The 12,520-nt window shown below is 41.8% G+C and overlaps 2 protein-coding genes across 4 annotated transcripts in view; one reads left to right on the forward strand and one right to left on the reverse strand.

Annotated features, from left to right (window-relative positions):
• CMSS1 (cms1 ribosomal small subunit homolog) overlaps positions 1 to 12,520 on the reverse strand; it is a 208,215-nt gene that overhangs the window by 64,159 nt on the left and 131,536 nt on the right. The gene's annotated exons all lie outside the window — the stretch shown is intronic.
• FILIP1L (filamin A interacting protein 1 like) overlaps positions 1 to 12,520 on the forward strand; it is a 178,407-nt gene that overhangs the window by 36,986 nt on the left and 128,901 nt on the right. The window contains exon 2 of one of the 3 annotated variants that reach the window (XM_015876727.2): positions 4,958 to 5,101. In XM_015876727.2, coding sequence (XP_015732213.1) covers positions 5,050 to 5,101 — 52 coding nt within the window. In that variant the 5' untranslated portion in view covers positions 4,958 to 5,049. Of the gene's footprint in view, positions 1 to 4,957; positions 5,102 to 12,520 lie in introns of those variants that run through there. The other 2 variants (XM_032447722.1, XM_032447718.1) reach the window with 2 other exon arrangements.

Here is a 12,520-nt window from a genome sequence, read left to right on the forward strand (position 1 = left end):
AAAGGGGAAAAGACTGTATTTACTTTTGCTAGTCAGAAAGCTGAATAAGGAGGGGAAAGGCTGTGTAAGACATTACGGTACAGTGTGCACCAGTGGTAGATGTTTGTCTCAGTGTTGCAGCTAATCTCCAAAAAAATAGCTGCAGAGGATGAAGTAAGTGTTATCCTTCAGTTTCTCTAGATTGCTGACTAACATTAGACTCGTCTCCAATGTTGATGGAATACAGAAGAGAAACTACAGCGCGCTACCTCCCAAAAACAGGCATAAACTTTGGTTCTATCTGAAGGAACTCTAGAATGAGGTGGAGGATGGATGTGGACTGGCAGCTCTGTGCAACCACACATAAGAAGTTAGGAAAGACATAGCTCACCTATCCTCCGAGGGGTAGTTTGAAACTCATGAGGGAAAAATTACCCTGCACAGCTGCTTTGCAGACCCAAAAGATCATAATCAGGACTCACCTGCTGGAGGCTTTGACTTGGTAAGGAAAGAATCAAAACTATTTAAGGATGGTGGGATATGACCCACTGCAAATAGCAGCATTTGTAATAGAGCACAACATCACTGCATGCATGCTACAAACATAGCATGGCTTTCATAATGTCATGTTATAATACTTTATATTGAGATCTTTATACAGTAGGCCCTTAATTCAAATAATCACATTTCCCATATAGTGGGAAACAATCTGCACTGACCACATCCAACAAGACACTGTCCAAGCATTTTTTCCACAATCTTTTACCAACATCTTTTGTTTTAAGGCGCTGCCATACATACATATAGGTATTTATATATATTTAAGAGCTCCCTTTCTTTAGTAGAAAACAACATAAGTCCAAAATGAGCAAATGCTCATATGACGTCCATTTCCTCAAGCACTGAAGCAATGCAAGTTTATGAAGGAGAGAAGCTAGTTAACTGGTTGCTAAAACTATTTTGAATCCCTACCTGCAAACTCCAAAAACACTATTGCTCACACAGCGCTAGAGGATTAATATGCAAAGTGATACTAAAATGGTATTAAAACTTTTACATCTTCCATCCACATAAATTAGCCCCCTCCTGCCCCTCCACAGCTTCCAGCCTCAAATATCCTGGCATAAAATGATCAGACAAAATAGGTGACTTATGTTTTTATTGGTTCCTCCAGACTATGACGACATTTCCTAAAACACAGAGCCAGGAAACCATTAATGATTGAAAAAGTGGAAAGGGTCAGGCTATTTCAAAGGGCATGTGTTTGCTAAGAAGCCTTTGTTACAGACCTATAGGCCGCTTAAGATTCAATTAACAGTAACAAAAATATTTAACATTCACATTGTATTTCTAGCTTTAAGTACATTAGGAACTCATTTGTAACAAAACACTCCTGCGTGGCAAGAAAGAACTACCCCATTTTTACCTTACTCAAAATTAAAACTGAAAGGTTTTAACTCAGATCTTATAAAGCAATAATTCCTCTCCAAGATCAGAAACCCACCTCAGATTTTTACGCTCCCTCAGTCTCAGGTTCTTACTGGAGGGAGAAAAGGAAACGGTCTCAAGCTTATCAACATCACAAAAAGGAAGAGGAGGTGGATTTTCTTGATTTAGCTCAGCTGTGCTGGCCTGCATTTGGCAGCGTGAATCAGCTCAGGCATTTGCAGGTGTGGTCATAGATGCTTTAAGAAAGCTCTGTGTGCTTCATTTACAAGCACTAAACCAAAACAACTGGTAGATGAACAGAAACATACCCTGCTACATCCAGAAAAGAAAGAAGGATCCTATAGTGGTTCTAAAGATCCTTGTTGTTTTCAGGCATGTACCATACATACATACATACATACATACTTCTTTTCCTAAAACGGGAGTGCAAAGCAAATTTCAACCCAGTTGAGTGCTTTGGCCTCCTAAGAGAAGTAAAAGTCATCATGCTGACACCAAGGCAAGAATCCTGCTTATTTGTCGCATCTCAAAGCACCACCACCCTACCACAGCGCCACACCATAGGTAAAAATCCCACTATTGCACAGCGCCATCTCCTGGGCAAGCAAGACTGAAGAAACTCCTGCCTCCACTCTCACAGCGTCCAATATTTCCACGTTTCCTTCACCTCTGCTCGCAGGAACATAAGCAATGAATTCCCGAGAAGAAAAGCAGGTTGTTTACAGCTCCCACCGTGAAACATGAGACTCAGCTGCCAGCTCTGGAGAGAGGCAGTATGTGTATGGGCAAGCACCGTGTGAACCCATGGGAATAAGTTTGCTCTGGGTTGCTGGCTAATCACAAATTAGCAATTAGGGCTTCCTTTCAACATCCAAACAGGAAATGGGAGTGGAGGAAGTGAAAGCTTAATAATTTCTTGTATGCTAAGAAGTTACACGAGCCACTCCAAGAAAAAAAAAAAAAAAATGTTCTTAAGTGAACTTAAGCCTAGCACATTGTCTGCCCAAGTGGCAAGCATTTATCATCAAAACCAACCTGTGCATCTTGGAAAGAAAGCACTGATGTAAATATTTCATTCGTCACAGCTTAATTTTCAAGAGAACTGAACATCAAGCTATAGAATAAACCCAACCTCAGCGCAATCACAAGTGCTGAGGTTATGATACTGAACTAAGTCATTAAGCCTGGCATTTCTACAGGAGATGTTCAGTGAAGAACCAGGATAGAAGGGCTAACTTTTTATTCAGATCCACAACAGCCTCTGACCAAGGAGCAAGAAAACAGACAGTGTGTTAGGTCCATTTCGTTTCACTATCTTTTAGGACTACTGTCCATACTGGCCCTGTATATCTTACAATGCCTACCTGGTCACACAGCAGAGGGAAAGCTGGGGAAGAAAGTCCCTAATGGGAATCCTAAAAGGCCTGAATCACAGAATCACCAAGGTTGGAAAAGACCTACAAGATCATCCAGTCCAACCATCCACCCATCACCAATAGTTCTCACTAAAACACGTTCCTCAACATAATGTCTAAACATTCCTTGAACACCTCCAGGGTCAGTGACTACACCATCTCCCTGGGCAGCCCATTCCATTGACTGACCACTCTTTCAGAGAAACAGTATTTTCTAATATCCTTCCTGAATCACCCCTGGTGCAGCTTGAAGCCATTCCCTCTAGTCCTACCTCCAGTTTCACGAGAGAAGAGGCCAACCGCCAGCTCACTACAACCTCCCTTCAGGTAGTTATAGAGAGCAATGAGGTCTCTCCTGAGCCTCCTCTTCTCCAGGCTGAACAATCCCAGCTCCCTCAGCCGCTCCTCATACGGCCTGTGCTTCAGACCCCTCACCAGCTTTGTTGCCCTCCTCTGAAGACGCTCCAGGGCCTCAATGTCTTTCTTGCAGTGAGGGGCCCAAAACTGGACACAGTACTCCAGGTGCGACCTCACCACAGCTGTGTACAGGGGGACAATCACTTCCCTGTTCCGCTGGCAACATTGTTTCTGATGAAAGCCAGTATGCCATTGGCCTTCTTGGCCACCTGGGCACGCTGCTGGCTCATGTTCAGACAAGCATCAAGCAATACCCCCAGGTCCACTTCTTCTACACAGTCTTCCAGCCACTCTGCCCCAAGCATGAAGAGCTGCCTGGGGTTGCTGTAGCCAAAGTGCAGGACCCATCATTTGGTCTTGTTGAACCTCATCCCACTGGCCTCAGCCCAGCTTTCTAGCCTGTCCAGATCCCTCTGGCCTCACTACTCCCAGAGGGATCTGGACAGGCTGGATAGCTGGGACAGCTGAAGGAGCAAAGGACTCTTAGGCACCTGTGCTGAATGAAGTGAGGAACACTCCTCTCCACCTTCAGACCTGTAAGATCACAGCCCCTGGCAAAAGTGAAAAGCCCAACCATTACACACTCCCAGCTTTGTGCTATCTTCACTGAAGGAGAAGAAAAAAGCTTTACACAGTTGTTGAGTAATACTCAAGAGCTCAAGATAGATAGATCAAAGGCCAATCTCTTGGTTGCCTGAAGATATCTAAGACAGATTGCAGACAAAGAAATAAGATGACATATATGGGCGGATGCAGACAGATGTTCTGAAGGAAAAAAAAATGCTCTGGGAATACAAGGTAGAACACCACATTTTCCAGGGATCCTTTATGGATGTGCCAAACAAATAAACAAAAAACTCTTGAAAATTGTAAGACTCGCCTATACAGAAAACAGCCATATAAGTAGGCTGAATGGAGAACAGAACAAAGGCAAAAGGATCTGAAAACCACTCCTATCATATTCTGTCAAAATATCTACTGGTGTTACTCACTAACTCTCACGGCACAAACAAAAACAGGCACACAACATAGTTACTACAGCCCACAATAAACTGGCTGGAGAAAATAAGGAGCAATGGGGGCATGCTATCCTTTACAGAGTTTTGATATTTTTTTCCCCCCCTATTTATAGCAGTTCAGACACAGCAACCCCAGTGCCAATATACATTTACAATAAAGCGTAATTTGTCATAAAATACCTCAGGGTACCTGTTATACTATGCGTGTGATTGGATGTATGGACCTTACTGTGGACTCCCTCATATTGCTGCTCTGAGTGATGGAAAAATAAGAAAAATGTCTATTTTATGTGTGAACTTCCATCCAAGATCCTCCAGGATCAGTTTTAACAGCAGGCATTCCCTGTTTCCAAGCAACCAGAGGCAGATTGGGTGTTTGATCAGCCTGGGTTTTGGAGCAACCATTTGCAAAAACTCCCAAGGACAAGAGTTTTGAAAGCTGAAAAACAATAATTGTGTAAGACTGCTGGGTTTATTTGTTTGTTTGCTTTTCTTTTAGATTTAATCATAGGTAGGCATTATTATCCCTTTCACTGGAAACACCTAGACCTTTCCCCCAAGGTAGCAAAAAATCTACTGTATTCAAGATGCTTTTTTGTTTTGTTGGTTGGTTGGTTTTTTTAACCAGGTATTTACTTTTATGGAGTCACTTCTTACCTTGTTCACTTTTTCACCTAGGATGTTTGTGATTCCGGGCAGCGGCGCTACTTCCCACAGTGTGAGAAAGACCATGGCAACTTGGCAGGACTGCTACCTGCTCAGTTCCCAAAATGAAGACATCTGCCAGAACATTCAGGTTTCCAGCCTGTGATGCTTCAGCAGGTTAGTTGACCTTCACTTAACTTCTATAATACCAAATGTTTTGCTTTGAGATGGAGATTTGCAATACTGCTTCACTTTCCTCCCAAAGAGCACAGAGAGAGTTTTTAAATGAGGTTACTTTGGTAAGGAGTACCGAAGAGTTCCTACTTGTTTAGCAGCTATGACAGTACCAACAATTCACTGCCAATAACGGAGGAGGAATGTACTTGACAAGTCTTGGTGAGAGACAGATTATGATCCTTGTCTCCTTGCCCTACATTCACAGAATGTCCAAGCTCATATCTTCCATTCACTTAAGGAACACACACTTGTGACCGGTTTCTCTGGACCAAACACCAGGTACCTGTTAAATAATATTAAGAATGATTTCACCATGAGATGTTTGTACTGGATCTCACCCAAGAACTTTTTATATATTACATATATTACTGTTTTGCTGCAATTGCTGTTTCAAAGCAAAGCAAAAACTTTGACAGATATATGCATGAGATCATCTAGACGAGGAGACTGTATGTTTGGAGAGGTGTGGTAATACTCGACAAAACAGATTATCTTTTTCAGTCTGTCTTCCAAAATAAAGATTTTCTTGGACGATTACTTAACATAGGGGTTCCCAGAGTTTTGTCCACAGAGGGCAACTTAATAGGTGAGACATCAGGCTAAGGGCCGTATAACAAAAATCAATCTGTAGGACAGTGCAGAACAGCCACAATTTGAAAACTCCTATGAGGGTCATATTTGGAAACTTTCCAAATCAGCCTCCAAAAAGCCCCAACTCAGATGTTGAATTATTGTGAGAAATAGAACGGATCCTTGTGAGTTTTTTTTCCTCTTCAAAGATACATTTCTAAAGGTTTTTTGTTTATTTGTTTTTGGTGTTTGGATGTATTGATGACTACTGGTATCTGTTACACAAAGACAAGACTTACAAAGCAAGAGCAGACATGATAGCCTTTCAATTTATAACATGCTTGTAAATGCTAGTAAACTCATAACAAGCAGTAGTCCTTATTGAAAAAGCCTCAAGCTTTTGAAGTAGCTCACAAAGTATCTGGGCAGTGGTGGAAGGAATGGGGCTCTTACTACTTAATCTTCAGTAGATCTTAAGGTTTCTTTCATAGTCTGACAGTTTGAGGATATAATGATATAAATGATAACTCTCGGTGTTCTCTAGCATACCACTCTCATTATGGTCTCATTGAGATACTTACATTACATGGTTTCTCTGTGCCACAAACACAGACAAATGAAAGATTTCTGCCCTACCCTACATCTGCTGAGATACACTCCTCTATAACATACAAAGATTTATTCACATCTCTTCAAGTTGGGGTGGCAATCATAAACCACATCTAGGATTTGAGCACACTGCTATACCCATCAGATGACAATTCAGTCATGAAACAGTAGGTTAAATATGATTTTAGCCACCACTGGTCTGTAGTACAAGCACTTCTCCACACTTCTATTTTTATTCCCAACTGTATGCAGATTCACAAAATGAAAGGCTTTAGAATCCTGTTCTCTGTTTTGTAGCATTGGCAAGAAGGCTTGTTCCACTTATGCTCATATTAACAAGGGTGCAGCTTACTCAACTTTAGGTAAATTAACAGAAAACACCCACTCTAGTCCTTAAGTATAAGTAGGTATAACAGAACGTTCCCATTCCACCTACAGAAACCACCTGAAGTATAAAAACTAAGTCTTTCTCAGCAAACATTTTTTGGACTTCTGGTTCAGATGTTTTGAAGGGAAAAGCCATCAGTGAAATGAAGAAGCAAACAGATAAAAATCTTTGGAACGTCCTCACAGCACTCTGCTACACTGGGAAACCTGGCACCAACTCCATGCTCCCCTGAGATGCTGGGGACTCCATCAGAGCATGAGTTCTAAGCAAAAAAAATCCCTTTGACTCTGCTGTTCTGACAGTTCTGCCAATGGACATCTCAAGTTATAAGCAGGAAAACGTGTTGGGTCATGTACTCCTGTCATGTTGGATCACAAAGCAGTATCTGAGTTAGAAGAGTAGATGACCATGAGCGTGGTGGTATGGTTGGAGCACCCTTTTTAAAAGGGCTCCTTTCAGCAGCAGGCATGACTAGCTGGCGGAGATCTCACTCAAGTGGAGCATCTTCTGTTTTGCTCCCTGATCCCACAAGAGTTGTGGATAGTCAAGAAATCAAGGCTAGTTTTCCCTCAAGTACCTACCATGCCTCCTTACTGAGGAGGAAAAGCAGCTGTCTTTGCTGCAACATGACAGAAATCCAGGCCAAAGCCTCTCCTGATGGCCTCATGTTTACTGCACGCAGTCTGACAGGTCTGGTCACAGATTCAAGGTCTCTTAAAAGACCTTTCAGAGACTGAAATGTACCACAGAGTGTCACAAATGTGACAAAGAGCACACCATGCAGCAAGTTTTCTATGCAGCAACCAGCTGTATAGTCTAGATTTGATGTGAGGTCTGTTTAAGAAATCCAGCCTCACTGTTTCCCGTGTTTTATCTCATTCTGATCACAAGTCAAAAAATCCAGTCAGTCCATTGTTCTTACCACATGGTAAGTAACTAACTACATGTAAACAAAACAATTAAGCTCCATAAGGAATTGCTTGCCATTCAAAGCTGGACTAAACACTGTATTTTGTTTCTGGAATCCAAATATGGTAAATTGGCTGATAGTTAATTGCGGCAATAGGACTATTTGCTGCACAGAACAGTTAAGTTCAAGAGGCAGAACAGACTGGAAATTTACCTTTTCTCTTATTCTGGATACATCACCCTCCATCTTCACTTGTAAAAGCACCAGGCTCTACCACTACCTCTCCAGGAGAATACCGCTGAGCTGTTAACCTCTTGAACTGACAACTCCAGTATTCCAACAACTTGTTAGGGGATAGCACCGCAAACAACTACTCACCAACTCATCATTTTCTCATTAGCTGTATTCCTGTTGCATCTAAATGCCCTAATGAAAATCAGACTATCAACTTGATGGACAGAACATGTTAGAGGGAGAAATGAGTCCCCTCTCCATTGTACACAAGCCCAAAAGCCTGGGTCATGTAAAACCAAACTCCCCACACCTCAAAGAAAATCCAGCACCTCCACTGATAGCTGATATACATGTTTAATTTTGCAGGTTGAATATTTCTACCTGAAATGTTTATGCAACACAGGAGTTTTGAATATGTAAACAAACAAACAGAATCACAGAATTACAGAATTGTAGGGGTTGGAAGGGACCTCTAGAGATCATCGAGTCCAACCCCCCTGCCAAAGCAGGCTCCCTACACCATGTCACACAGGTAGGCGTCCAGGCGGGTCTTAAATATCTCCAGAGAAGGAGACTCCACCACCTCCCGGGCAGCCTGTTCCAGTGCTCCGTCACCCTCACTGTAAAGAAGTTCTTCCGCACATTTGTGCGGAACTTCCTATGCTGTACTTTCATCCCATTACCCCTAGTCCTATCCCCACGCACTACTGAAAAGAGACCAGACTCACCACTATGGCTCCCACACCTCAGGTATTTATAAACCTGGATCAAGTCCCCTCTCAGCCTTCTTTTCTCAAGGCTAAACAGACCCAGTTCCCTAAGTCTCTCCTCATAGGGGAGATGCTCCAGGCCCTTCACCATCTTAGTGGCCCTCCGCTGGACTCTTTCCAAGAGATCCCTGTCTTTTTTGTACTGGGGAGCCAAACTAACCCCAGAAAGGAAACATTATTAAATCAATTGCTAGAGGAGCTAATAAGAACAGAAGTAGAAATCTGTTCTGTTATGGTACTCACTGGGAAGGCTACTCATATCTTAAATGTGCATGCTTTGCTCCTCTGTGAAGATTTAGCAGTTATCCACTACCACAAGCCTGTACACTGCCATATCTATCACTGATAGGCAGGGAGCAACTGCACTGACGCAGGCCTAAAGCTTGAGGAGGAAAAGCAGGACAGAGATAAGAAAGCACATAACAGGATGGGTGCTAAACCCTGGGGCTGAGAGGTCACAGGGCACCATGAGGAAAGAAAGAGCCTGGAAGCTTCCAGGGTAAGTTCATAATTCTCATATTGGAAATCTGTGAGTAAAAGTCACAGTCATGGTGCATCTTACCATCTGTGTAAGTCATGCTGTCCCAGACAACTTTGTGAAGTGCTATCTAGACTTCCAAACATCCCAGCTTTCTGCTGAAATTAACAGATAAGCTGTAAGCTTGACACACAGCTAGACAAAGGCTATAGAAATAAATGATGGCCTGCTTACTGTGGTGTCACAACACGTATGTTTCTATCTGTGATGAAGGATGAAAGATGTCATTTTGTGTGACTGTAGGGCAAGGTCTGGTGCACAGAGGGTGAAATGGATGGTCATGGGGTCTAATGCAATGGTCATGTAGCAATGGGAGTGGGACACAGGTTATGCAGACATCCTCCCCACTATATTAACAGAAGCATAACCTGCATGAAAAACAGAAGCAAAACAACTGTTTATGGTTGGTTTTCTAAATCTTGTATGTCAGACTTGGGAAAGGAAGAAGCTGTGCCCAACAAATGCATCTAACACTAGATGGATAAGTTGTTTTGTATATTGCCCTCACCTTATTTCCACTTCAGGATTTCAAGATCCACTTCAGGAGTTTCAGATCCACACATTAATCCCCAGTGTCATGCCTGATGCAAATTTCATCAAGGTCACTTTCCTGGCAACTTTTAGGATGGTTGAGCAATTTTACCTCAGACCTCAGGCAACAGGCAAAACTGCCACTGATATCAGGGAAAATTCTTCCAAGGTATAAAGCAAAAGGCATTTGAAGTTGATACTTTAATAGATAATGCTGAGTGCCTTTCCAGCCCTTTCCACTACAGCTGTGAGGGCTTGGTAAGCAATTGCATACCATGGTGTTGAGCATGGCTGTAAATCGTTGACAAACTGTTTGAACAAGCTACGATGTGGGCATACTATTTCTCACGGCACCATCCTTATAACACACAACCATTGCCAAGCATTACAGTATAGGTTTCCCACTGAATCCTAATATGCAGGCTGAAGAAAACATATATGTTTACAGCAGCCACTGTTGTGTGCGCATACGCATCCAGTGTGCTCTTTTACCTACTGCATGTCAAGTGAGAGCAGAGCAAGTCCTGGGCAGGATGATGGATCTCTGAGCAGAGGCTGAGATTCTCAGGAGCTGAAATGAATCGTTCCCATTCAGGAAACAAAGCACCAAGCTTCAAGCACAACTTTGTGTTTTTCTTCAGTGTCTGAATGCTAGATGGATGCCAATTGTCACTGCAGGATCCTCTGTGATAACCTTTAGTAACTGACTTCATTGAGCCAATTTACTTTCTCAATGTATTTATCTAATACTTCAACAAAACAAAACAAAACAAAACCAATCACTGCTGAACACTTCACAACTGTTCAAAATGACAAGTGAGAATCTGCAAACTGTAGAGAGCTACAAAATTTCAATCCCACAGAGAAAGTAATCTCAGGGATGAATCACCCTCATAAAGATGCCAGGTAACTGCTATGGGACATTTTCTGCAGTTGGTACCTTAGTGAATACAGTACTGTAACTCCAGAAGAACTCACACATTTAAGAGCAGTTTCCTAACAGGAGTTGGGCATGAGATCCCTGCCTTAAGTACATGAGCTCATGACTTGTCTTAGACTGAAGCTCTGATGTTTCAAGACAGCAGGTCTGACTTCCAGTGCTGTCTTTGTATTTCCAGCCCAACTATTTAGTGCTACATCAATATATATTAAGGGAGAAGAACCCTTTCAAAGCTCCTCGCATCTGAACTCCTGAAATAAGCATCTGCCATCCTGGTAAATGCACCTCAGATGTACTTATGTTGCAAATTCCTTGCTATAAAACTGCCCCATTAAATGGGCACAACTTGCAATCTACTCAGCTATTTATAATGAGACACAACAATGAAAAGCAGCTAAGCACTACTAAATGTCTTCTTGTTAATCCTTCTGGTTTTATCATTACCGTATTTCTCTTTGTCTGTTAATTGGTGTTCTCTCCTTTCCTTACTGCCTGACAGACATACATGCAGGATTTGCCCACCTAGCCAAGCAAATACAGTAGTGGAAGATGATATGCCTGAAGAATGCCTATACCATAATATAAAGAGAAAAAAAAAAAGTATTGTTTTCACAAGAAATGGCAGCCATTGCTTGTAACATGCAAAAACCATTAAGGCAGATGTATGAATGTTAAGCTGACGATATGCTGTAACCTACTGCATCTGAGGAAGTGTTGTTACAGTGAATGCTAGTGAGAGCATTTTGATAGGGGCCACAGGATTGGCTAAGACTAGTTTCATTGCTCAATGTGGCATATTTTTCATATTATGTAATGCTTATTGTATGTATTATAATGATACATAGCTGAAAGCCATCAGTAAAGGCTTTCACTAGGGACCACGCAAAGCAATTTGATACAATGATAAAGAGACAATACTTGATTGTTTTTCCTTATGCTCTTTTGTATCTTTTGGTGGCTGTTAAATCAGTATGTTCTGATCAGATCTGCTAGGCTCACCTATCACACTTACATTTTTCAGACCCAATTTAGAAACCAGCTGCCGGGAGACAAGCTGCAGTCTCCTCACTTGTGAAAGGTCACGAAATAAGGAGGTGAAGGAGAGGGGGCAGGTCTCAACCAGTTCACTACCCACCATCATGCACTGTACAAGTACCGCCTTCCACAGGATGATGTCTTTCATCACATGCAGATTCCAAGTTGGTTAGAAAACAGACTAACTAACCTGGGTAATCACTGGGAAACCTCTCAAAACATGAAGCCATATTAAGTGGCCTTTTATTGACTATGCCGAATTTGAAGTTTATATGACATCAGGGCAGACTTGCAGAAACCCTCATGAATGCAGCCTAATCAAGCTTTTATTAAAACTAGACAGACTTTTTCACCACCAAAGCTAAGATTTCATTAGGAACCTTTCTCTGGTTACTCTGTTTAACTTTCTGCATTTACAGAATCCTGTCAAAATTACCTCTTAAAGATTTGAGCTGAATTAACCGATACCTTCCACGGGGCTATTTGTCACCAGGAGAAAGTTCACTAATTTGGATAGTTTAGGTTACTCAGATCTTATTTCCTTTCTTCTGAGAAACTTCAATGCACGTAAGTGCCACATTACTTCACTGACGATGAGAAACAGATGAAAAAGAATTGCTTCCAATCCCAACCTCAGATACCGTAATTGTATTAAATGCTCATTTAATTATTAAAAAGAATTGAGTGCAATGCAAACGAAAGTTCAGAAAGTAAACAGCTTAATGTCTCAAAATCCCTTGTGTCACTGAGAGACCACGGAGGTCTAAGAATCCACACCAACTGGAACTTTAATAGACTAAACAGGTTTGATTTATTATTAAAAATTAATGTGAA

This window comes from Coturnix japonica, chromosome 1, assembly GCF_001577835.2.
Source record: "Coturnix japonica isolate 7356 chromosome 1, Coturnix japonica 2.1, whole genome shotgun sequence".
Taxonomy (NCBI): Eukaryota; Metazoa; Chordata; class Aves; order Galliformes; family Phasianidae; genus Coturnix; species Coturnix japonica.